The sequence below is a fragment of the Platichthys flesus genome, chromosome 2 (genome assembly GCF_949316205.1).
Source record: "Platichthys flesus chromosome 2, fPlaFle2.1, whole genome shotgun sequence".
Taxonomy (NCBI): Eukaryota; Metazoa; Chordata; class Actinopteri; order Pleuronectiformes; family Pleuronectidae; genus Platichthys; species Platichthys flesus.
The window spans coordinates 23,466,140-23,493,357 of record NC_084946.1 but is presented as its reverse complement, the minus strand read 5'-3'; the positions used below and the strand labels follow the sequence as shown (position 1 = coordinate 23,493,357).

The window sequence follows — 27,218 nt, the reverse complement described above, 5'->3', positions numbered from 1 at the left end:
ATGTTAAGAAAAAACAAGCTGATCGATGGGACCGCAGCTGGCCAAGGTAAGCATCGAGTGCTAATCTTATTTTCTGCAGGAGTCTTTGAGGAACAACAAGCTTGTGAGATGATCATTTTTGGTCTTTTATCCATTAGCAAACAAGAAGGTGAAAAGTAACCAAATAAAACCATTAATCTGAACATGAAGGGGAAAAACAGAGAATCTTTTGAAATAAATAGTGGATCCAACAACTTTCAATCTAAAAGGAAACATTTGTAATAATAAGTATAAAAAACAACAGTTTATACTACCTTCCAACATTTTTATTAATGATGATCTTAGGATGCAGTTGCATTTAGAAAACCATAGTATGTGAATGCAAAATATTGATTCATCATATTTCACATCTTCAATTAACACATCTTAAAATTAGAAGACACATTTTCTGGTCAAAGTCAAACAGATTTAATAGAAGGCTGAAACTGAAGTTACCACATGTTCTCTTCCATGTTTGGAAGAGGTGAGGGGTATTAAGCTGCAACATGAAACTTCACCACTAGATGTCACTAAATTCTACACACTGAACCTTTAATGAATAAATCTAAAAAAAACTTTGAAATATTGACTTAATTGACATAATTTGTGGAATTCTTTACCTGTCTGATGCCTCAAGCGGTTGATTCTGGTTCATTATCAAGGCTCCCCCTTTGTCACAAAGCATTTGCTTTCGGAATTTATAGTAACATTCACATAAGACTCTTCAGAAAGTCCAACATTTTTCCATCAGAAACCATTTGACTGCACTTTGTGTATTCAAGGCCAAATGGGAGGTTCTAAAGTAGGTGCAGACTAATTGGAGAACAATCAAAAGAGTGCTCACTGAACAGCAGAGGAGTTGTAATACTTGACAGCCTTGTGCATATCAGTAAAATGAGCATCAGAACTCAAAAGCACATGCATTTGTGCGTATTGACAAATGACAGTAAAGACATCAATGTATTCACCCATCCTTCTTCAGCGTTTTCTCCTCTCACAGTTTAAATTACTTCACTTCAATCAATAATCAAATGCTAACACCATGTTGACGTATGCTGTACATGCTCTTTCCCATATGCCTTATCAGGTCCAGACGCAGAGCATTCCAATGGTAATCAACAGTACTTTTTTTATTGCTAGTGAAGGCATGAAAAGCTGATCTGCAGTATGCTGCACATCATGTGAACATATGTTCTGTGCATAGATATGTGGATGCATCACTACATATCTGCTCTCAGGTTGAATATCAGGCATGGATTCCCAAGAAAAAAGGTTAAACAGATAAACGTTATAGAAATGTAAATGTCGACTGACACAAGACTCATCTACTGCACCAGAGACACGTGTGTACTGTTAAGATCCAAGTGACGATTAACTGAGTAACATGGAACATTCTAATACGTCATGTATTAGAATGAGTCTCCACATTGTTTATGCGAGTGATGATCCGATTTACCAAAAAAACAACAACAGATTGATGGCTGGATATAATCTGGTCATTACTTTCAATGTTTCAACTGCCAAATGTATTGTGTCACTGACGCTTCATTTTCCATTGACAGTGGGGTTCAAGAAGAAATCTCGAGTCCCTGGCGTGATGATTACACAGTTCATTGAGACACTGCCAGAGGGAAAGAACCATCCGGACTTCACCCGCAAGCCAATTGCTTTGACCATCCAAGAGGGTACGCCAGACTGCTACAGAATCATTATTAACACAAAATACTGGTGGAATTTACATCATTCTGCATAATGGTTTAAATCCATTAATTTTTGTGAAATGCCATTAGCAGCAAAGATTTGCAACATTCAAGTCAGATAAAGTTTGTTGTGTTATCATACCATGAGTTCTATGTTATTAAAGTGAAGGCTATATTACGTACGTTTGTCTATAAATAAATGTGCATCTGTTTTTCCAGGTGATTTAGAACATGAAGTGACTTTTCTTCTTTTTTTTTTACAGGAAAATTTGCCTTTTTTAAAGCCATTGTCACCGGAGACCCGGAGCCAACTGTAACATGGGGCCGAAATAACGGAGATGTGTCTGATACTTCAAGATACCAAACCAAACACGATACCATTTCCAATGAGCACACATTTGAGGCAAGTGATATGGGGATATCAGATCGCATTGATACTGTTCAGCAGCAACGAGAAAATTATAGGTAAATAGAAAAAAGAGGGAGGAAAAAAGGGGAGATTTGATAACATCAAGGTCATCCTGTCTTTGGACCATCATTTAGCCAGTCCTATCTACACACACTGGACATATTTAACTGCTAACAGACCAATGCCAACTTAACCTACTTCATCTTGGCCATTAAGCCTACAGCAGACAATGTGGCTGTTCTATATTTATATTTATATTAAACCAACTAACATAGTTATCATAATATCCATTACATTTAGCATGTCTTGGTTCTTTCAGATGCCGAATGTCATGCCGGATCAAGCGGACACCTACAAATGCTTTGCCAAAAATGAATATGGACAGGCCATTGTCACAGTCGTTCTGAATGTTATTGAAGGTAAGGGCTGCTTGCTGGCTATGCAAAAGAAAAAGCAATGTAAGAAATATGATAGAAGTTGATTTACACTCTTATCTCAATGTGATACTTCCCTATTGAAAACCCTTTGATGTAAGGCCTCTCTTTTCCAGTGCTCAACACTCAGCAGGCTGCTCAAAAACATTGTATGATGAACTTAATTCTCCTCCTTTCTGCCTTTAGTTGGTTTCAAGAAGAACAAGAACCCGCAACAGACAGCAGAGCTCACTGAAGAAAACTTTAAGAATGTGCTAAAAAGGAAAAGGTGGGTGTGAGCTAGTATATTAACGGCCTATTCTACAGATTTACAAGACTGTCTGAGTGAATCATCTTGTTTTCAATTTCCAGTAAGGTCCGCCCCAAGTTTGAGAAACCTGTGAAAAAAGACGGGGAGATTGATCCGGAGGTTTGGGAGCTGTTGCTCAGCGCTGATAAGAAAGAGTACGAGAGAATCTGTGCAGAGCATGGAATCACTGACTTCAGACGTATGCTCACGAAACTGAATGAAATGAAGAAGGAGAGGGAGGAGGAACAAGCTCAGGTTTGTGACATTTGCATGATGATTTGCATTTTTCTGTGAGACGTGATATCGACTCCTCATGCTGCGATAACAGAAGGTAAAGTCAGTTCTCTTTCCAGCTTCATACTTATTTCTTATTCCGCCTCTGTCCCAGTTCATCAAGGAGCTGAGTAACCTGAGGCCCATCCAGGTCAATGCAGATGGTTCCGCCTCCTTTGAGGTTGACATGGATCTTATTGACCCAAGCAGCCACATCTTCCTTTACAAGGTTAGTGTGGAAACACAATTATACATCCAGCCGCCCTCATACGTATCACCGCTTAACAGGTAGGGGGGAGTCACCCCAAAGAAATCAGGTCGACCCCAATTTCAACCATGAACCCAGAAGTGAACATTTCTTGTACATTTCCCCTGCAGGATGGTGTAATGGTTCCATATACAAAGGAGTTGGGAGACAAGATAAAGCACAGCCTCAAGATAGTGGGGAGAAAGTATACTTTCAGTATGAGGGACCTTATGCCAGAGGATGCTGGACTCTACCAGTTGGATGTAGAGGATGTGAATATCTTTACTACTGAATTTAAAAGTAAGTTTCATACTTGCATACAGTTGATTATTAACCTTAATTAAAGCAAAGGAAAACCATGTTTTTTTATGTAGATGTTGATAATATTATTGATATAAAACTAATAACTTGGTATTTTTAAGTCCCAATGGTGGAGTTCCTGGTGAAACTTCAGGAGGTGAAGGCAAAGGAGAGAGAAGATGCCGTGTTCGAGTGTGTCCTGTCAAATCCCTTCGGCAAGATTCTGTGGTTTGGCAAGAATTTGCCACTGGAACAAGGGGACAAGCACGATATCGAGGTTTCAGAGGACAAGCTCATTCACAGACTGGTGGTCAAAGACTGCATGGTGGTGGACAAAGGAATTTACTCTGCCTGCGCAGGAATAAAATCCTGTAACGCATGGCTTGTTGTTGAAGGTAAGAGTCACTCCAGATAAAGACTGACTGATAATAATCAACGGTTTGTAATATTGAGAAAAATGTGTCTGATTTCTTTCATATTATGGCATTTTAAAATGCACACTCATGGCAAATCATTTTTTTCCCCCAAATCAGCTGACAAAGAAGCTCCAAAGGGGAAAAAAGCAGCGAGGAAAACAACGAGGGCTGGAGGAGCTGGAATCGACCTGCAGAAGGTGGCCCAAGAACAACAAGTCAAACTAGTGAAAGAAAGGGAAGAAAGAAAGGAACAGATTCAAGCTGCCAAAGAAGCTGCGGCTGCTGCGCCCCCCCCTGAAGCCCCTCCAGCTCCTGCAGCTGCACCTCAGGCACAAAAAGATCCCAAACCAGGTAAGAACAGTGGCTGTAAGGTACTTTAAACAGGATGGTTATTGTGTTTATTCCTAATTAAGGTATTTTAGTTCCTGCCTTTCTCTTTAAGCAGATTTTTGTAACTATTTTATATATTTTCTTAATTTTACAAACCATAGGAAACATCAAGATTGTTGTATTTCAGTGTTTCTAAATAAGCTTATTTAAAGAAGTCAGCCTAGGTTATCAGAAAATATAACAGACATGTATTATATATATACAGTCACTTTATACACAAAACAATAAATTAATTCAATCAAGAATTAATTGAGATTTAATCTTTGTTGTATCAATTTAGATGCAGTGCTTAATATGAGGATTTGTTGATTATGGTGACCACTAACTAGTGGTAATGTTTGATTGAAACAGTGAGCGAGCCGGCAGCGGTGGCAGCGGCTCCACCAGTTGTGGAGGAAGTGATCCCAGGTGAGACAATGTGTAGATAAGCTTTCCGTGCATTTAAAGATGAATGACAGGATTTAGACAAGACATTTCGTTTTTTCTAATTTAAATTTAATTGTGCTGATTTGAATTTCACTCAAACTGAGCAAGGCTCTAGATTGGAAGAAGGGAATTGATAAATGCAGACTCATTATCTCCATTCACAATTTATTCTTTTAATTTCAATTCAAGCTTATATCACAGTTACTAGATGAGATGTATGAAAGAATAATTGCGAAAAGACTGATAACATATAATTACAAGTGCTTTAAATGTGTTTAAATATTTATGCAAAGCACATGAGGATATTTTTGAAATGCATCATACCCGAGTGATGTGATCCATCTCATTTAACATCATGTCTGGTCTTGTTGTTGGTGCCATTATCACACAAGTGCCGGTGTAAGTGCCAGCTGGTCGGGACAGTAGTAAAACATACATGACCTCAACATGGATCCTGTATCTCAAGGCTGTAAGTTCATTGCCAGCTGACTTCTAAACACCCCTCCAAGACATATTGAGAAGTCCTAAAATAACTCTGTACATTCAAAAGATATATATTGGACATGGCAATGAAACGTGATTCTGGAAGCAATGTTACAGCCCAATGCCAGACTAACATTAGCAGTTTGCCAAAACCTCGACTGAGATGACTCTCATAATCCAAATATTAAGCAGTGCTGATGTAATACTATGGTTTGTACCTTGATTTCACAAACTCAGCTATTCAAGGACTTTCCAAAAGCTTGAAATAAACACTTAAACATGTATGACATAATGGCATACAAAATGGTCCTAAAAACCTGACTTATCTTAAAGCTAAGATTAATAGGTGTGTCTACAACCTGTCTGTCTTTCAGGTGAACCACCAACAGCAGTGGGAGATTTGGTAGAAGGTAAGAGAGACAGTGGTGCAAACAAAACTGAGGAAGTGACTTAATAAAGCTCGCTCACGTGTATTACTTCTTGTTGTTGCTGTTATCCACTCAGCTGAGGAAGTCGTGGGTGGTGATCCACCACAGGCAGCTGCAGGAGGTGGTATGCCCGATATTTACCACTGAACAACAAACAAGAACGCCAATATTAAAAGACTAATCAAAGACTAAATGATTTGCTTAGGCCACTAGGGTTCTGCAAAAGTTTGCAAAAACTTTATTTTCTGCGTCTCCTAATAATTATGCTTGATTTTCAAATCATTAACTTGCCTCTTACGGTCATTTGTATTTAACATCAACTTTATGAACAGAACAGCCTGATCTAATATGTAAACCATGCACTATATTAGCACTGCATACAATATCATTAACCTTTTTCTTTGTGCAAAACAACAATGACATTTAGACCCCGACTGATATTGACCTTCGTGCCAATACAGTGGAAACCACTTATAGGGATTACTTTTGTCAAGGGAAAAATGTATCACTATAAAAGGTTGATTACTTTAACCCAATTGTGTAGCTCCTGCATGATCTTCCCGGAAAGAGAAGGGTAACTTTGTTTCACGTTGTCCAGAGCCCGTTATCACCTGTGCCCTCTCGGATAACTACGCTCTTCGTGGAAAGACAGCGGAATTACCTGTGAAGATGAACCTGGAGCGTGATGGTACCTGGTTCAAAGATGGAGAGCAGGTCAGGTCTATGCATATCTGTTAATATCATATTACTTCATTCTTATCTTACAATTTGCAATCTCACACTTTCATTTAGAGTACTTGTAAGTCTAAGACAATCTTTAAACTGTGATATAATTCATCAACAACGTCCCACAGTATAAAATAAAATTAACAAATGGTGTCTGGGATGAGTATTTCGTTCAATTTAAGTTATGCATTACAAAAAAGTTTCAAGGTCTCCCATTTTCCTTTTAATCTGCTAGTTAAACTCAGGTGCCGGGGTCACCATAACCAAAGAAGGAACCTCTCACAAGCTGACGATTAAAAGCTGCACAGATGACGACTCCGGACTTTATCGCTTTGTGTCAGGGGAGCAGAGTACACAGGGAAAGGTTACTGTAGGAGGTATGATTCACTTTCCTCCCTTAATTGCAGAACATGCAGGAAATGGCTGCTGCTAAATGCATTAAACTTAATTACTCTCTGCTTTATAGATGTACCGGAGTTTGACCCGGACGACCTTCACAAGTTCGCCAAACCTGTGATAGTAAGAGTGGGGCAGAATGCGGCTTTCAAGATGCCCTACACTCCTCAGGAATCTCTGACGGTCAGTTGGTTTAAGGATGGCACAGAGATCAAAGATGGGGGAGGAGTCAAGATCGTGAAGGAGCCCAATCACAGTCGCCTGCTGCTCAGAGACTGCCTGCGGACAGATGCAGGCGAAATAAAAATACAGCTCAAAAACCCATTTGGTGTCGTGGAGGCCACATCTCAGCTTATCGTGATTGGTACAAAATCAAGCAATCTAACACAAACCTTGCACCTTACTGGGAACCAGTGTGTGAGCTGCATATAAAGTGTTACACTGTGTCGTTCTAACAGATCGCCCAGGCACACCGGAGGGTCCAGTGGAGACCGTCGAAACCACCTCGTCTGTGATCGAGATCAAATGGAACCCTCCAAAGGACGACGGCGGCTCCGCTGTCACCAACTATATCATAGAACGACAGCAGGCGGGACAGAGTCTGTGGATGAAGCTTGGCGATGTTTTAGCTGACAGGACGTCCTTCAGAGACAGGAACGTGACTCATGGAAAGAAATACAACTACCGCATCTATGCTGAGAACCCCGAGGGCCTCAGTGACGCCCTGGAGACAGCTGACAGCATTATGGCTGGCATAATGAGTGAGTGCAGGAAAGAAGAAGTCTCATTTAGCTTTCCTCAGCAAATCCCGTGATAATCTGCCTCAGGTTGTAATAAATGAAAATGTCTTCAGATAGGTTTAGTGATGGCTTCAGATTGTCTGTCACACAACTCAGCTGTTGTAGAAATCCCACAATAAACAGAGGTTTATCTCAAAAAGTTATTACTTGTGCAAACCTGTAGTAACAGCATGCAGATGTCCTTGAATTATTATATGTTTTGAATGCGCTTACATGATTAACAAGACTACTCGTCATTTCCTAGTACTCGCTGGTCCACCTGGCGCTCCCAACGTGGTGAGTGCCTCTAAGACGTGTATCAAACTGACGTGGACCCCTCCGGAGGACGACAGAGGAGTACCGATCATCGGCTATCAAGTAGAGAAGCGAAAGAAAGACACAAATGAGTGGATGGCCCTGAATGCACTCAACGAACCTATCAAAGGTCAGAAACAAAAGCATACACATCGCATATGATGGCGAAAAAAATACTCCTTTTTCCTGACTTTTGTCCTTGCTGTGCTTTTCATCTTATATCTAGAGGCTAAGTTTGCTGTTAAAGATGTTATGGAGGGAGCGGAGTACGAGTTCAGGGTTGCGGCAATCAACGAGTCAGGATCTGGAGATCTCAGCCCTCCTTCTGCCATGGTGTGTGCAAAGAATCCCAACAGTACGTACAGAAGCATCTTCACAGTGCATATCAATGGTTTTAACTTTGTTGTCCCACCACATATTGTCTGCTGCCTTGTCTGCATTTTCTAATCTGTGAGCTTGTGTTTTCCTTTCAGTGAGACCTTGCTTCAAAGATCCAGAGGACTTCATTGTTGTCAGAGCCGGAAATTCTGCCCGGGTCAAAATCTGCTATGAGGTATGAATAAATCCAAAATCTGGTTTGCATACAGTGCCCTTGCTGCTCGGTGTAAATCTAAAATCCATCAGTCGGTTCCGGTTGTTGGATTTTATGCCCCAATCAAGCCATGTCATGTCTTGAGTGATGAGTTTACCACATTGTGATGTGACAGCTTATGTCTCACACTTTATCTAATTTATCTGACGTTGATATCTCCAGGCCGAGCCTCCGCCCGAAATCACTTGGCTGAAGGAGGATGAGCCACTATCCCAGTGGGTCAATATCAATAATACCGAGGGGATGTCTCAGCTTGTTATTCCCTCATCAAAGCGGTCAGATTCGGCCATCTATACTATTACCGCCAAGAACTCTGTGGGCGAGGCTTCGTTTGATGTTGAGGTTAGAGTCGCAGGTGAGGACAAGTAACACAAGTGGCGTTTATGTGCTGAAACTACTGGTGGAAGTTTGTTTGTGCTGAAGTTAATGATATGTAACTATCACAACCTTCAGGTCTTAAAAAAGGAAGATTGTATCTGTTAGAAATTAGATTTTTTTTCAATTACCCTCATTGTGTTCCTCTGTTCAGGAACATTAGTTAATGTTCCGTATTAGGTGGGAAATATTTAATCAATTAAATGTCAAAAACACATGTGTATTGGCAAACCGGTCAATGTCAATTGGAACAAAACATATTTCCCCAAAACACAGGGATAATAACTCATATAAAGAATACGATTCTTTCCTCTCTCAGTAGTATAACCTGCTGCCTATCGTACTTGTTGCTAGATGAACCCAAGACTCCAGGGCCGGTGGAGTTGGAGCAGACGGTCGACGGCAAAGTGGTGATCTCGTGGGCGCCCTCTCCTGACGAGGAGCTGGACGACCGCCTGTACTATGCGGTATCTCAACATGACTCCAACAGCCGAGTGTGGAAGACTGTGGCAGACCGTCTCACCGCTAACACATACACAGCCAACAACATCCTTCCTGGGATAGAGTATCACTTCCAGGTCTACGCCAAGAACGACGTGGGCCTCTCAGATCCATCTCAGTCGCCGACATGGGGCGCCAACAGCAACAGAGGTGGGATGTTTCAAGTAGTCACAGTAAGATCTTCCATTTTAAGTGACAGTCAATTTCTAAATTAAGATTTTCTGTTTGTTGTTTTTTTCCCTTAAAGTTCATGCAAGTTCGAAAAGAGGTAATTCAACGGACATTTCCTTTGAGAGGCCCCCGTCCATCCTGGTCCCTCTCAAAGTCCACGCTCCACCTAAAGGTTATCAGCTGTACATGACATGCGCCGTCCGGGGAACTCCAACGCCCTCGGTATCCTGGTTCCTGAACGACGTGTGCATCAACTCAGACAACAACTACTACATCACCAACTCGTACGGAGTGTGCTCCATGTATATTCTCCGAGTTCGGACAATGGACAGCGGTGAATATAAGGTTGTCGCAGTCAACTCTTTTGGAAAGGCAGAGTGTTCCACTAAACTTGTTGTTAGAGGTAGGGTTTTTACTAAAGAGTTGATTTCTATATTCAGAAGTTCCTCAAATGATTATTGTTCTAATCTTTATTTCTGCCTTTTCTTCACAGAATAAAATGGCCAAAAAGTTTTCTGCAACTTTTCCTCCGACCGAGATTCTGGAAAGTACGAAAATTTAATGTTTTATTGCACAGATTGCATTGAAAGCCTGTGATACCTATTGAGCAGGTAAAATCTGATTAAATTATTTGAAAGCTGAATTTATTTATTTTTTTGAAATGCAAATTAATCATAATTGTTACTGTAGTTAATTGTTTAGTAAATGATTGAGACATCTGTCAAATATAGGAGCTTCTAACAACAATAAAACAAACAAACTGACTGATCGGTTTCCTGGGATTTTTTCTAAAGACGCTTTACTTTGCAAACATCTTTCACTAAATCCACATCCAAATATCCACCTGAGCTGCCCAGTACAGTTATCTATAAGAGGATCCTTGACTGCTAGTTAATTTCGTATCAACAGTCAAATATCCATAAAAAAAAAAGCATCTAACCAACATCTTTAACAACTCTATAAAATACTCATATATATATATATATATATATATATATAATATAATATAATATATATATATATATACAGTTGGGAGTTGGGTAAAAATGTCTACTCGGAAATAACCTTTAACCCTAACCATATATCCAAAGCCTACTAATTACATTATATTCACAATTAAGATTTGAGTAAAGCAGCCATGTTGAGGATATTTAGCACAGTTGTTGCTTTATGTTTGAGAACTTGCCTCATTTCCTCGGCCAGGTCAGGGGTGATCTCCGTGTTTATTCTCCTCTGGTGTCATCAGGCTTTTCTTGCAGTTCCTTCCCTTTAATGAGGTTGAGGTGACTGTTCCTTAAGTTGTGCTTGTTTAACCTTTAACAATGATGAACCCGAAATCCTGCTCAGAACATTGAGCACAACACAACAACGCCATCATCATGAGTAATCATCTTTTTATAATGCCACCACAATGTGACTCACTAAATACCAAACGGGTGCTGCGAGAGTTTCGACTGATGCGATCAGAGGCTAACTGGATCGGACGATTTCATTCACATCAACCGCAGATTATTTTACCAAATAAAAGGTCTCGTGTTGATGTGAACTGGCCAATGAAGACCGCGGGGAATCGATCGTATTACCGGAGACCTTGTTAAGCTGCCAGTCAGAGGCGGTCGGTGGGATGCTTTACCTCTCACATCAGGGAGATTTCAGCGGTTGATCTGGATCCACCATCCTCGAAGTCTAGACCGTGAAGGTCAAGTGCAGATATATCCATCAGTAATGAGATTGACATTAGTGATACTTTGCTAGATACCATCCCTTTCTGACAGGTGGGGATACTGATATATACAACTATTAATATATGATGCTGCGGGTGTTTTTATATTGTCAACAGCCACAGTGGAAAAACCTCGACGGGATGTGTCCAATGACAGATTGAATGAACAGTCACAGTGTATTTCCAGTGCCAGCTGCAAAGTGATCCCTTTCATTGGGATAAGAAAGATGAACCTCCGCCTTTTACCGTTGCCATAATATGGGTTTTACTAACTACATTTCAGCCATGTATGGCTTTTCAATGCACATCCAACAACCAGACAAAAAGGGGGTGTCCACTTTGAAAAACGGGATAGAGAGAGAGCGAGGGAAAGCTGAAGACGGACAACGGAAGGTAGAAGAACGGAAAGTAAGTCAGATTTTGATATTCAGGATCCGGTGTGAATACTTTTCATCGAATGAGGCTAATAGAGATCAAGAAGAACATTTTAATGATGAGGTTGGAACCTTCAAGCAGGATGGTTCAAGTTAAATTCATTATTCTAACGAGGGAGCAGTACAAGTAGGTTTTAGTTATTTGTTTTCAGTTTAATCAATTTTGATTTACTGAACTTTCTAGCACAGTGGGGTTGTGTTGTTAGTATTTAATTCTGCTCAACTATAGACAAAAGCAACATACCATAAGATTCAATTATTTAATGGTCAGCATATATTGTTAGTTTTTATATACCAAGGTCAAAATGATAATTGCTATAACCATCATTATAAAAAGAGTGAGAATATACTGTAGACTACATGAACCATCACAGGCAGAGAGAAGCCACCCACAAGATCATCTCAATCCACTGTTGAATGATTTGATAATAGAAGTATAGATGAAGCTTTTGAGATCACCCTGTAATTCTGACATTAAAGATCTCAACTGTGTGACATGTTTCAACCGAGGTTACTGTGACTAGCACAGGATTTAACAGGAGCCTAAGATCAGTTTAGATACAATTGTGATACATCAAAACCATTTTTTGGGAAATGTTCAGTGTCAAATATTCTTTTTGCAAAAAGTTATCTTCCTCTTGAAGTTCTAAAAATGTAACCGCATAAAAAGCCTTATGGCCATCATCTTGATATTCAGCCCATTTTGCTCTAATTAACCTCTCGGCTCTGCAGACACAAAAATAATTACCCAACTAACTCACAGATTAAAAATACACTGCACAAGCACTTTTGGGGTTATTAGCATCCACTGGCACCTGACCTACAAGTCCTGACACACAAAAGCAGGTCAACGCCAATCTCTAGTTTACCGCCTATAGCTGAGGGCTTGGTTAAATTAAATTCTGTATCTAAAACTCCCTGGAATGTTTTTTGTCATTTTTTAAACAGAGTGAACAATCAATGTTTTTGTCACTTTCATCACACAAGCGAAAGCGACACTTTCTATCAGGAGATTAGTTTGAGTTTCAAGTGTATTGTTTCAGTCGTTTGCTTGTAGCGCCCAATTAGAATCCCCATGGAAAACATTTTTTAAGAATTTGTGGTATCAACAAAATTGACAGATATTTGCATTGCCTTAACAGACTGATGCAAAGACATTCTGCTCCCGTCTATGTTTGGATCATGAGCAGTTAAACTGCTGGCACAGCCACATGACTCCACAGGCAGTCAGGCAGAGTCAGCCACTAGGTGGGATTTCACATTCCCCATTAACAGTTCCCCAACGCGTCTCCAACTGTCTGCGCGGGTCACGCAGGGAGTCCAGTCATCCCCACTTTGACAGGTTGACGTCATACACAGACATGTATGATACATGACGAGAACATCCAGGGTGTGTCCTATCCGGCCCAGCCATCCCCGGCCCAAGACCCCTTTTTGGGTGTCCTATAGGCTCACATGACCGAAGCAGCAAAAGAATGGTTGAGTTTCCATTACAGAAGTTGAGTCATGCAACCTTGAGGTACACTTGCAAGTGGGTGCCTACGGACCAATAATGTATACTTGTGCATAATCCATTATTCAAGAGTCATCTTCAAGCAAGAGTACATCAAATTTAGTCATATCTATCTTACATAATACATAAATATACATAAATATACATAAACACAGGGGAGTGAGAAAAATGTAAGAACGGTCACCATCAGAATAGAATTCTTCTGCCTTGACCTTGATTTCTCGAGTCCCTGGAACACTACAGAAAGAATGGAGCAGCCTTTCTAAAAGCTTAGAGAGTTTTATCTCATCTAGTGACTGAAACTCCGAGCATAGGATTCACATCATTTCCATACTCATCAAACCATTCATGTTCTTTGTGGAGGCCTCTGCATCTATTCTGGTTTTTCCTGATGTCACCTATATGTACATATATTAGATGAAATATCTCTGTATTCACATCCGTTGCATGAAATGTAGCTCAGGTGCCTCGTATTGATCATCTTTGAGATGTTTTATATACCTTGATGATTTAGGAACTGTGTGCAGAGCTTAGAGGCAGAATTGTCTCGAGAAACTGATCTGGGGAAGGCTATGAAAATATTTCACACGTTACAATATAATGTATCAGTGGTTTAGGGGTCAGAACATCCTGTGAATGTCCTTGAGGGCCACACAGCCCTGACTTGAACCCAATCACTCATCTCTTGAGTGACCTGGAAAAAGGCTGCACACGGACACACACTATTCAAGCTGATCTGAAGTGAGTGAATCTGAATGACAGAAGATAATCCCCTAAAATCCAGGTGTGCAAAGCCTGTGGTGTCATATCAAAGAAGACTTGAGAGGATAATCACTGCAGAGGGAGTTTCAGCTACTTACTGAGTAAAGGGTTTAAATAATAAAAAAGAGTAAATCTGATATTTTAGTTTTTCTAACATTTCTGACGATTTACTTTCCCTTTGTCATTGAGGGTTCTTGCGTGTCGAGCAGGAAGAAAAACATACAATTAGGTCTGGACACTTTTTACTGTTTGTGTCGTGGTAGCAGTCAAATTATAGGTTTTTCAACTGGACAGTCAGTGGTCGATAAACAAGGTCAAGCTCCATTGAAGCGCTGCACCCCGATGACACTCATGTGGATCGTATTAACTCATCAGAGGCTTGTTCAAGTAACTGCAGCCGGTGTTCACCTGTGCCTTTAGTCGTGTTGTGATAGTGAGAACGAAAACTGCACAAGAACTAAGTGAAAGTATCAGAAGTCAAATTGTTATTCTGAGCAAACAGCGGCTTTCTCAAGAGTCAGATGGGGAGGCAGTGGATTTAAAACCCTAGAACACTTTGCAGGAACTGGATCAGTTGTATGCAAAGCATGGGCAGGCCGAACAAAATGACAGAATGCCATCAAGCTTAACGTCCCGATAAACCCATTATGCAGGTCCAGAAAGAGAACAATTTAAGAGCAGTGCTGACACTTCAATGGTCTAGAATCGAAATTTGAAAATGTAAAATATTCAAATGTTTGGATACCAATTAGCCACACCATTATAACCAACTACATTTCTTAATGCTATGTAAAATTTGGGTGATAAACAAATACATAAATAATCAATTCAAATTTAAGTCTTTTGGGAAACTATGCCTATTTGAAAAGTCTTGTGAAATACTTTAATTCTGTCTTTATATTTGCTCACCCGTTTATTACTTTTCTACTGATGTGTCTACTTTTCCATCCCTTTGCGGCTGTAACATGTGAATTTCAGAGTAGTGGTACTAATCATAAAGAAAATCATCTGCTGAGAAAAATTTTTATCTTACACCTTGTTCCTGCTCTATCACTTAGTTGTTTTACAGTAAAACACTCTTCTGCTATATAAATGAAAACTATGCCAATAACAATAACATCTAATATTAAGAGAGCCTTGAGGGCTGTGACCCAAAATGTGGAGAAACACTTCTAAAAGGCCCACAGAGGGATATGAGGACAGTGAAGCACATAAGTCTTTCCTTCTTTTAACATTTATTTGAAAGCCATTTTGATTTGTTGTACTTTATGGGTTGATGATAAAGTTTGTGTATCTCACGGGAACCCTTTCGTTGTTCAAACGCCTGCCACGGAGAAGTGCAAACAACCATCAACCACAAAGCGCTGACAGCTTTTCTTTGTGTTCCAGCCCGGGGAGCGATAACGGCTTTTATATGACAAATAACTGACAACGCTGCAATGTTGGATAAAAAGCGGGACCCGAAGACCGCAGGTAAGTGACTATTTATGTGTTCCTGTTTACTGCTATTATCTTTAATTACATAAACAGTTCAGACAAAGACCTTCCGTCATATATACGTACATTTACACACAGGTTAAACTCTTATGCATGTGAATAAAAAGTCTTAGGGGGCTCTCACATTGACCTTGTTTGGTCTGAACCTTCAAACTTTTTCAGTTTAGTCCGATTGTAAAAATTAAGTGTGTAAAGTTCCACCATCAAGGAAACACCATTTGGATTATTGGGAGTAGATCAATTTGGAGAGGTCAGACATTTCGGACCGATAGCAGGAAGTTGAGACAGCATTAAACGATAGAAGAAGAAAAATAAGCAGCTCACAGGATTTCTTTAAGTCTGCGCCTCTGATGATACAAAGTTTGAAGGATGAGGATAGGCTGCACGGGTTAATTCTCAATTATTTTATATGCATGTTATTCAAAAACATTAGTGAATGCAATAGCCTGATTGATAACGAGACTGATTGATAACGAGCCAATGTCTGACACACAGCCTGACTCAAAACCAATCAATGTCAAGAAAGGTAGATGCAGCACATCTAGGTGCTGATGATAGAGAGTTTGTATATTATGCAAACGTCTTAAGTCCACTCTCTAAATTTCTATGTGAAAACTTAACTAATCAGATAAATGATGCAGCAAAGACATGAGCCTTGGTTCAGACCATCAGGCGTGAAATCACCCTTTAATACATGAAAAGGCATTTGTGAGAGAAAAGGTGAATTATGAATGCAACAAAGAAAGATTGAAAGAAAGTATTACCACACCAAATCCGAAACGTTGGAACTTATTAAAGTGAAAAGTACCACTTGACTGGAGGGAGGTTTCCTGTCGAGACATATGAAGGACAAGGAGTGAACACCTCTCATTTGCTTTCTCTAAGAAGCACTCTACCACAGTGTTTCTGAAAACCATTCACACTTGTTCAAGAGGCCTCGTGCTGGTGGCTCAGAGTGGTTTCATGAAAAAAGGCGTCAGTTTTTATACAGACCACACGATCTCAGTGAAGGTGTGCTCCAGCCTCCACTTCTTCCACGAGCGATTGGTATTCAGAAGCAAACAAGCCACTGCCGTCCTACAACACTTGGATTATACGGGAATCAATGCTCGAGGAACAAGGTTACGATAATCCCGCCTGCATTCAGATGATACACCAGTGTTAAACCGGCCCCTTGAGAAATGACACATGGTATTTTGATGAATATTCAATCCTCCTGAAAAAAGAAGTGAGGGAGACTTATCTGAATTCTGCTCACACAAAAAGTGAAATACAAAGCCAACGCTGGAGTTTTAATATTTGTCCGAGCAAATCTTTCACTTCAGAGAGGATCTGATTTCCATTTGCTTTGTTTTTTATCCACGTTTCTTTTTTGTCATCTAATTTAAAACTTAAAAGAACGTACGCAGATGTGGACGAACTTGTCGACCAGTTGCATGACTGTGTTTGAGTTGTGTTACTGCCCTGATTCACCAGATCGTGGAAACAAGTAGTGCAATACAAACATCCTAATCCTACTAATGAATAATGCATATTGGTTTAAAAAAAAAAAAACGGTAAACTATCACGATTACAGGATGCACTCGATTCTGCAAATAGCCGCCTGGTAATTAGTTGTTTGACCTATTTATGAGTGTGTTGAAATCGTCCGGCCCCGAGGTGACTCCAGCAGCGCCTCTGAGTCATAATGAAGTATGATGCTCGAGCTGAAAAAAGTAACAGATGGTCAGTCGGAGTTTTTGTGATTTTAGCAGCTGTTGGATGAGCTTAGTGTTGAGCTGTGACTCATCCTACAGTTGAAACGTTAGAGGGCCGAACAATTTGACACCTTCCTCTGTTTCGCCCGGTCGCCCAACCACAGAGAAGAAGTGTTAATGGCAACAAACGCTAAAGCCTGAGTGCTGCGGCAAACCAGAGGATTTACAACTTTTGACCAATTGTAAAACTGTGATTCCACAGATGTATGACAGATTTAACCCATTTTTAATCGGATAATCTTCAGAACGCACACTGGACCATTTGGCTTGAACGTCAAACCACACACGTACAATTTGTATTCCGAAAACTTGAAATCTCACAGAAACTTGCGCTATCTTCTTATTTGTCAGCTTCTTTATGACGCTTGGCAACTTTTAGGCTCATTACCGCCACCTACAGAGCTGGAGTGTGCAACACTCACGTGACTTTAATTTATCATATTGCACATATATTTTGCAGCGCGGGCCGGAGGTGAGTCAGAGATGTATTGTTGTGTTTAGTGGCAGCTGCACAAGTACACAACAGCCGGTTGGTCACACTAAAGCTCTCTCCCTCGCTCTCTCTCTCTCACTTGTTGTCACTTTGGCATCTTTATGTAAAACACAGGTTAATGCCAATAAATACATAATTTAATCATAAAAACAACTTAATCAAAGCAGTTCTCAAAATGTAAAGGTCTCATGATGTCGTGGCTGATGAAGAGATGAGATGAAGAGAAAGGAAATATTGCCCTCTGGTGAGACACAGTTGTAACTGCAACTGAATAGTGAAGCTGTTACTTGTCCCCATCTGAAGTTACCAAGAAATCCTATTAAGTAATTTTTTCTTGCAAATCTTGAAAATAATTTATATTAAATATTTTTAAAGTTGCATTTCATTTATTTGGAAAATGGAGACTTGATTGTTGGGATGACTTTGAAGACATTTTGAACTATATTCAATCCAGTGCCTCGCCTCAGGGTTGCTTTACAGTGTGAATAACGTATTTAACCTGTTTAACACATGAAGCATGTATGATTACTGTTTATCACATGATTCTTGGCTGGTTTTACTTTCACAACCTCACAGTTGAGTTATCCAATTTTCAATATCTGGTCTTAACAGTGGCCATCAGGAAGCAGTCCAGAATCCCTGGGGTTATAATCACTCAATGTGTTGAGCAAGTTCCTCTGGGGAAGACAACACCGGACTTCACCCGGAAGCCACTGGCCACGACTGTACAAGAGGGTAACAAAAAGGATTTAATAACATCATCACCTACTATTTACAACTGGATTAGGATTATGTGGCTCACTGTATTTGATTCTTTTTAGGCAAGAAAGCAGTTTTAAAAGCTATGGTGAGCGGAGAGCCAGCACCAACGGTCACCTGGGAGCGAAACAACGGGAAAGTGGATGACCCAGAGAAGTACAAGACCCGATATGATGAAAGAGCTCGAGAGCACTATTTAGAGGTGAGAGAAGAGTATTCAACTCAAATTCTCCACATCATACAAAACACAAACTTAAAGTAATACTTTCAAAATAAGAGGTATATTGCTGTTTGAGTTCAGGACTTTATTTAACGGCTATTATTGAGAAAAATAAATCAGACAGATGATGTAATTCTTCCCGTCAGTGGGACAGATGTTTCTTCAAATTATTTTTTTGTGTTTCATCAGATACCCAATGTCAAACTAGACCAGGCTGACACCTACAGGTGCTTCGTCACCAATGAGTATGGAAACGCTGTCTGCGCCACAACACTCAAAGTTACTGAAGGTACATGACAGATTTACTAGTTACCATCAATAGGAATGGTATTTTAAATTAAACTACAATATTACATACAGTGGGTATGACTATTCCCTTTGTTTTCTTCTAGTTGGCAAGAAGAAGGGTCAGGCAGGTAAGACGTTTATAACAGAAATATGCAGAATGTTGTGTTTGCAACTGTGCATGGTTTCCAGTCCAAGATTATTATTTATTACTTACTTATTACTAATTTTGATTCCTTCAGGGAAGAAATTAATTAGTTTTGAGCGTAACAATAAAAACCAGATGAGCAATTCAGTGTGTAAAAATTGAATATTCTGCTTTAGTTGAAAATACCTTTATGGTTTCAAAGAATTACTTTAAAAAGTATTAAAAAAAATGAATTGTTTGTTTGCCTTTCTTACATTTTGAGGTTTCAGAAAAACTCTACTGAACAGAGTTGATTAAAAAAAATGCAATGGTTGCATTTTATATTTTTCAGGTAATGGACAAGCACCACTGGATTTCAGATCAATGCTTAAGAAAACGTGAGTTCCAGTCAAAATTTGTCTGTTAAATGTTTAATGCTGTAAACAGAGTAAAACATTCTACTCTTCTTCTTTTCCACCAGTGTTGTTGTCACCAGAAAAAAACAAGTGCCACCAAAGAAAGAGGGAGAAATTGATCCGAAGCTCTGGGAGCTGCTTCTCAGTGCAAAAAGAAAAGACTACGAGAAAATCTGTTTGGACTTTGGAGTGACCGACTTCCGCTGTATGCTGAAGAGACTCAACCAGATGAAAAAAGAGAGGGAAGACGAACAGGCCAAGGTACTGCGTGAAGAAGCACAACTATAACAACTGCATATTCATTCATATACTTCTTAGTGAGGTTTCGAGCAATGTGTCAAAACATGCACATATTTTGAATTGAGGGTTTATAACTTTTGCCTTGATCTAAAAAAAATGGAATAGAGAATCTGGATTCTTTTAAGACCAGTCTGTAAAAAAGTGTTTCACTTAAAATAAAACTTTATTTTCACGAAGTGACAAGTTAATCTTTGAAAGTTTTGAAAGTTCTTGATTTTCATGGATGTTAGATTTGCCCTGAGGCTCCATCCGAGTGCATCTTTACATCGTAAATATCCAAGGCTCTGTTCAAGGCTGCTTGCATTTTAATTTTAAGGAGCCAGATCTAAGGATGCATGCTTTATATTTGTCGCAGGTTGTAGAGAAGCTGGAGGATGTGAAACAGATAGAAGTGAAACCTGGTGGGAGAGCGGAATTCAGCTTCAACATGAAACTTTTGGATCCCAACAGTGTAATTCATGTATACAAGGTGGGTTCAAATTCCACGATATTCCAAAGTGTCCTTTATAAAGATTAATGACAGCTCTGAAACTTAACTAATGTGACTTCCTGTCTCTCAAAAGGATGGGAAATCGGTGGCATATGGTGATGAGGAAAATTCAAACCCTCGCCTTAAGAAAATTGGGACACAGTATGTTTTCAGCATCAAAGACCCTCAACCAGAAGATGCTGGATTATACCAGGTTGATGTTGAGGAAGCAAATATCCTGACAACTGACTTTCAAGGTAAAGCTTTACGTTCTACTTTAAATAAAACTTGATATTTGTACTAGCAGGCGGTGATACGAACTTTCTACTCCTCTTTTAGTCCCTGATGTGAAGTTCGTAGACAAGCTCAAGGACACACAGGCCGTTGAAAGCGAGGACGCAGTTTTTCAGTGCGTCTTGTCCACACCGCTCAACAGAATCACTTGGTCAAAACAGGACGAGGCACTGGAACATGGGGACAAGTATGAAATCACTGTCTCAGAGGACAAACTCACTCACACATTAAGAGTCAAAGACTGTGCAATGGCAGATAATGGAGCGTATTATGCCATCGCTGGGATAACTTCCAGCAGTGCCTCTCTCATAGTGGAAGGTGGGTATAAATACTGAGAACATTATTCTAAAAGGCTTCAAAACAGTTATAAAGAAATAAAGAATTCATGCTGTCTCTAATTCAGCCGATCCAGACGGCGGTAAAGGTCGTAAGGGCATCAAATCTGGGGATCGGGGGGATTTGACTAACCTAGCATCGGATCAAGGAAAAGACAATCGAGCACAGGATGAACACGATTCGGCTGATTCAGGAGCTGGAGGAGCAGGTTCTGGTGACGGGTCTGGTGATGGATCGAAAGATGCGTCTGGAGTTAAGACTGATGGAGGTAAAAGAGATGAGAACCTCCTTGGAGATGGAGACGATGAAAGCAATATGGGAGCCAGGGATGATAAAAAACAGAAGCGATCACAAACTGGTCCTTTGGTTCCTGACACTGTTTCAGGTAAGAGCCTCCAATGCATTGTGGTAGTTTTTAATTCCAGTGCTCTTCAGGTGTCTTACAACTGCATATATCATCAGCTTTGCTCTAAGGGCCTGTTATCAGAGAGTCAGAGAAACCATTCTGGACTGATTTCTGCAGCACTTTTTCATTCCTCCACAGATATAATAGAAAGACCCTCTGCTCCAATCTTTATTTATGATTCTCGAATTCCTCTCCAATTAAATGTTCTCTATGACCTGCAGTTCAACAACAGAACACTTTAATTCGACTTCACCCTTACTGTTGCAGATCGAGGTGTCCAGTTTGTGAGTGGGCTGTCAGATACTGCTGCTAATATTGGTGAACGGGCAGAGCTGACTTGCAAACTAAGCACTGACACCTCAGAGGGACGCTGGTACAAAAATGGAAAGCTGGTGAGTCAACCTCTCCAGAGGGGTTGTGTTTGTACAGAACCACGTCAAAGCACCCCTGTGAATTACATTCAGTCTATACATATAATACACTCTTGTAAAAATACATATAATACATTGCATGAATTAATTTGTCTCGTGAATGATGAGTGTTCTAAAAATGTAAGTCGCTTTGGATAAAAGCGTCTGCTAAATGACATGTAATGTAATGTAATGTAATGTGAATATAACATCATTTTTGTCTGACAAGTTAACCGATGGAGACGGTGTACGAATCATCAAAGATGGGGCCTGTCACAGGTTGATAATTGATTGCTGTAAAAAGGACGACTCAGCAGTCTACCGCTTTGAGGCTGAGGGACGTAAATCAGAAGCGACACTTAATATTCAAGGTCAGATTCAGAATGAGTCACTTGATTTGATATAATCTTATGATTTGCATTAGATTAAAGGGGTCCAGGGTTTTGACAATTAATTTTTTTACTCTCCGACCAGATCCGCCACAAATAGACAGTGAGGCTCTGGTTAATTTCACAAAGCCAGTTATTATAAAAGCAGGTGAAAGTGCTGAATGGAAGCTGACGTTCTCCGGCAGAGACCCAATTAATATACAGTGGTACAAGGATGACGACGAGCTGTCGCCTGGCCTCAATGTGAAGACTGAGACATCAGCGTCTCAAAGCCAACTACGCCTTACCAAGTGCCAAAGGAAAAACAGTGGAGAGGTCAAAATCAAAATCAAAAACGAATTTGGTACAATAGAAGCAACGTCCAGACTTATCGTACTAGGTGAGTTGATAAAGAGACTTTGTAAATTTATAATTTTGATATTTACTTGTAGCAAAATATGATTTCTTATTATTTTTTCAATAGACAAACCCACACCCCCACAGGGACCTGTGGACATCGTGGAAAGTGCTGTGACATCTGTGGAGTTCAAATGGAAACCACCTAAGGACAGTGGTGGATGCCCAATCACCAGCTACATCATAGAACGCCAACAAGTGGGCCGGAGTAAATGGACGAATCTCGGCGAGATCTGTGGCAGCGATGCAAGTTACAGGGATTCAGGCGTGGATCCCGGAAGAAGATACTGCTACCGGATTCGAGCCAAGACGGCAGAAGGCCTCAGTGATTACCTGCAAACAGAGGTCATAGCTGCTGGAGTTCTGCGTAAGAATAACTTCAGAGCCTAATTCTAGCAATTCCAAAAGGGCAGTTTTAGCTACTCTCAAATGAAGACATAGAATCTACTTTGGAAGCAAGTACAAGAATCGAGCAAATAATTTAACTCTGTTTGCTTTTTAGAAATAATTTAAAATTCATGATTCTCATTTTGACATTTTCATTTAGCCATAAGTAAAAGAAAATATCTGTCACTTAAGTATGGGAGTCAACACGTTATATCTTGCATCCTAATGTTTTTCTATCTGGCCTGTTGACCCACTTTTCTTTACAGAAATTATATCAGAAGTATGGAGCAATAGATAACCTCATCAAAGCTAATTTCCCCCCCCACAGGATACCCAGGAGCCCCATCAGCACCTAAAGTAATCAGCGCCTTTAAAGAGTGCATCAACCTGGCATGGATTCCTCCCTGTGACACTGGAGGAACCAAAATAGTGGGATACAATTTGGAAAGGAACAAGAAAGGCACTAATTACTGGAGCCTGGTAAACCAAGGAGGGCCAATAACAGGTGAGATTATCAGTGGGAGGGGCTGCCCTGAATCTGTACTTGTGCAGGAGGATTTACATGCACACATGCAACTACTACTATACAGAATAAAGGATGAACAGATGTAGAAATCCAATTCTAGAGATTGATACTAAATCATGATCTTATCTTAAGATCAACCTCCTCAAACTAATACTACAAGTTAATACTGCGTCCATTAGGAGAACGCTCAAATATTTCTTAAATTGTTTTTAAAATGCTTTCCACTGGTTTCGCTGTGTGAAAATCCATGCAAATAAATTGATATTTCTAGAGACAGGATCAGCACATTTTCCTTTTTCTTCAGATACAAAGTTTGCCGTGAAAGACGTCTTTGAAGGGGCAGCGTATGAATTCAGAGTGTCTGCTATCAACCTGTCTGGTGCTGGAGATCCTAGTATTCCCTGTGACACAGTCATTGCAAGGGATCCAATGAGTAAGTCAGTCATATTGAGTTCTTATATCTTTCACTGGGGTTGTCTACAATGAAAATCGAATGTCTGTAGCTATTTGTGCCATAAAACCCGACTTTAATATCATTCCAGAACCTCCAGGCAGAGTCACAGACCTGAAATTAACATCCTCCAACTACACCACGTTTTCACTGGCTTGGACTAAACCTAGAGAACTGAAAGGGGTTGAGGATGAAGCCCAGGGATACTATGTGGAGATTAGACTGATAGAATGCCTCGAATGGAGCCGCTGTAACAATGTCCCAATTACTCGAACTTCCTACACTGTGCTTGGCTTGAAGGCGATGGCCACATACTGGGTGAGAGTAATTGCCACCAATTACGGAGGTGAAGGAGAACCTCAGGGCTTTGACAATTACGTCATTGCCATGCCCCCTCCCGGTAAGAGGATGTGAAGTTCAAATCAAGACTGTGACACTTTCTTAGAGTTTAGTTTTTTGATGGAAAATGTGTTTTCCTTCCAAAATACATCTACACACTAAAACTGTCAAAGATACAGTAGAGCTCTGCACCAAGACAATTGTTTGTATAACAACTATTTTTCATTCTTCTTAGAAAGATAAAATGTTTACCTCTTCAAAATCTGTGGATGATGGAGTTAAACAGAGAGCAATGTGACCTTTTTGGCAGCTGTTATACTCATGAGCAAAATACATCACAAGAAGCACATGATCGGAAACATGGTCTAAATTTATAAAGGTGGTAAATGTCATCTGTAATAACTTCCTCTTCTTCCCTCCCCTAAAAAATTATTTCAAGCACAATGAAAAACTACCAGTTTACCTTCTGCTGAATTGTATAAACACTAGAGGGATCTATACATTACATTTTGTATTTTATCGTTGCAGTGAGGCCCAAATTTAAAGACAGAAACATGAAGACCTTTGTGGTGGAGCGATCTGGAAACACAGTCCGTCTGAACATCAACTTCGAGGTACTTTGCTTCAGATTTCCCTCCAAACAGGTTCAGTGAAGAATAAGTTGTAGTGTCTGAATGTTAAATTAACATCATGTCAATCTTTTATCGATGTATTAATGTGACTTTATCTCAATGTCTACAGGCCTCCCCACTGCCAGAGATCATTTGGGTAAAAGATGGTATTCCGGTGGCTAAACATGTGACAATTACCAACTCCGATAAAGGCTCTCAGCTGTTGATCCCCACCTCCGAGCGCTCCGACAGCGGCGTCTACACCATTACCGTCAAGAACCTGGTCGGCCAGGAGTGCTTCGATGTTGAAATCAGAGTTACAGGTAAATGGAGCCATCCATTACAATTCTGACTCCAGTCAAAAGTAATAATGTGACTTGACTATGATTCCATCATGTTATCCCCACTAGAATTTTGCCGTTATCCTTGTTCGGCATTCAAATATGCCCTGTAGAGTCAGATGAGCCAGTTTAATCTGTCAAAGAAGACCAAGACGAAAGTATAATGTATATTTTACATTGAAACGAACTGAGACTGTAATGTCAGGACTCTGTATGACTGTGTCTCTACATCTGATTGTAGATGATCCCAAGCCTCCAGGACCAGTGGAGCTGGAACAAAACATCCCAGGGACAGTGACTCTGTCCTGGTGTCCCTCTCCAGATGAGAAGAGGGACGACAGGCTACACTACATGGTTTCCCAACGGGACTCCTTCAAGCACACCTGGAGGACTGTGGCTGACAACCTCTTCAACAACAAGTTCACAGTTGTCAACATTTTGCCCGGGTGGGAGTACCACTTCAGGGTGTTTGCTAAAAATGACATGGGCCTTTCAACACCTTCTGAACCCCCTGTGTTTGAGACCAGAAAGGACAAAGGTTTGTGTTCACCACTTCAATCAGAGAGACGCTAAATCATGTTTTCTATTCTATAAAATTAGTTCTGTAATCAGTTATATAGACGTACGAAAATCGAAGCAACACATGCCAAAATATTGTAATTTTTCATTTCAAAAGAACACGGCTGATAAAAACGTTTTTTTCCAGAAATACAAGAGAACAAGTGGTATAGCACTCAATAGAGCATATATCTCTGCCAAGGCTGAATGGTTTTTTTGTTGGCCCCTTTCAGTAATTTTTACTTTATCCTCCAGACAAATAATATTAATAAAAGGCACAGGGTTGAATAACCTCCTTGGTGGAGGTAACAAACATTTCAGCCGATATTTCCTTGAATTTTTGAAGTTAGAGGAACTGAGGCTCGAGTGGATGTTGCCAGAACTAAATAGTTTTCCATCTTGTTAGGGGAAATGTCTCAGGGACACATGTTTAAAGTCGTTATTCAACTAACACAATTCTGTGAAGATTTTGCGCATTTCTCTATTTTTCAGAAAAGTTCATTGTGAACATGCCAAAGAAGAAAAACCTGGACTTCCAGGCAGCTCCAGCCTTCATCGTGCCCCTGAAGATGCGTACGCCTCCTCAGGGCTACGAGTGTCACATGAGCTGTGCCGTTAAGGGCGATCCGGCTCCTCGTGTGACGTGGTACCGCAACAACATCAGCTTGAACACAGACACCAACTACCACATCACCAACGTCTGCGGTGTCTGCTCCCTGCTCATATTGAGGGTCAAAGACAACGGGGAATACAAAGTGGTTATTGAGAACAAACTGGGGTCCGCCGAGTGCTCAATGAACCTGAGTGTCAGAGGTAATGTTTACATTACTTATATTACAATTAATTATAACAGGGTGATGATGAAACATGCTAAAAATATGATTCTTTACAGAGTGAAGACCTGAACCTGCTGAACAGAGACTTGACCGGAAAGAGTCCATACGTGTTTTGAACTTATTAGACTAGATCTGTTATAGTCTTCTCTTTTATTTTAAATAGCGTAGAACAAAAACAAGAAAACTAATTTTATATAGTTTAGTTATTTCCTTATCCGCACACCTTAATCTTTATAAAAGCTTATAAAATATATTAAAAACTACTTGAAACATCTCAACTCTTTAGCATAGACAAACTTAAAGTTACAATAATGTGTCCTTGAAGGTATCATTTGGAGGTAATGACCTCTAGTGGCACTATTGAGTAATGCTATCATAAGAGGGCCCCTGCTTTCTTTGTATTGTATGCATGCCTTTACATCATACTGTGAAATTAACACTTAACATAAACTTGTGTTCATGTAGACTGGTAAAAAAAAAAATTAAGTAAGACGAGAACTGTGGTGAGAATGAAT

The 27,218-nt window shown here is 40.1% G+C and overlaps 2 protein-coding genes across 2 annotated transcripts; both read left to right on the top strand.

Moving 5' to 3' along the window:
* Nucleotides 1-10,357, top strand: LOC133962445 (immunoglobulin-like and fibronectin type III domain-containing protein 1). Its single transcript, XM_062398058.1, has 23 exons — nucleotides 1-46; nucleotides 1,581-1,703; nucleotides 1,982-2,121; nucleotides 2,447-2,546; nucleotides 2,748-2,829; nucleotides 2,913-3,105; nucleotides 3,239-3,352; nucleotides 3,502-3,670; nucleotides 3,793-4,065; nucleotides 4,204-4,437; nucleotides 4,828-4,884; nucleotides 5,760-5,795; nucleotides 6,412-6,527; nucleotides 6,775-6,916; nucleotides 7,006-7,299; nucleotides 7,394-7,696; nucleotides 7,980-8,159; nucleotides 8,256-8,384; nucleotides 8,503-8,582; nucleotides 8,784-8,976; nucleotides 9,351-9,647; nucleotides 9,745-10,071; nucleotides 10,162-10,357. The coding sequence occupies exons 1-23, from the start codon at nucleotides 1-3 to the stop codon at nucleotides 10,164-10,166; spliced, it is 3,633 nt and encodes a 1,210-aa protein (XP_062254042.1). The 3' UTR covers nucleotides 10,167-10,357.
* A 9,489-nt stretch (nucleotides 10,358-19,846) lies between these two features.
* On the top strand, nucleotides 19,847-26,881 carry LOC133973715 (immunoglobulin-like and fibronectin type III domain-containing protein 1). Its single transcript, XM_062411739.1, has 15 exons — nucleotides 19,847-19,915; nucleotides 20,310-20,423; nucleotides 20,518-20,680; nucleotides 20,763-21,035; nucleotides 21,727-21,851; nucleotides 22,099-22,240; nucleotides 22,344-22,637; nucleotides 23,370-23,546; nucleotides 23,872-24,000; nucleotides 24,110-24,418; nucleotides 24,886-24,971; nucleotides 25,099-25,291; nucleotides 25,551-25,847; nucleotides 26,360-26,680; nucleotides 26,760-26,881. Exons 1-15 carry the CDS (start codon nucleotides 19,862-19,864, stop codon nucleotides 26,762-26,764), a joined length of 2,682 nt encoding a protein of 893 aa, XP_062267723.1. The 5' UTR covers nucleotides 19,847-19,861; the 3' UTR covers nucleotides 26,765-26,881.
* The last annotated feature ends 337 nt before the right edge of the window (nucleotides 26,882-27,218 follow it).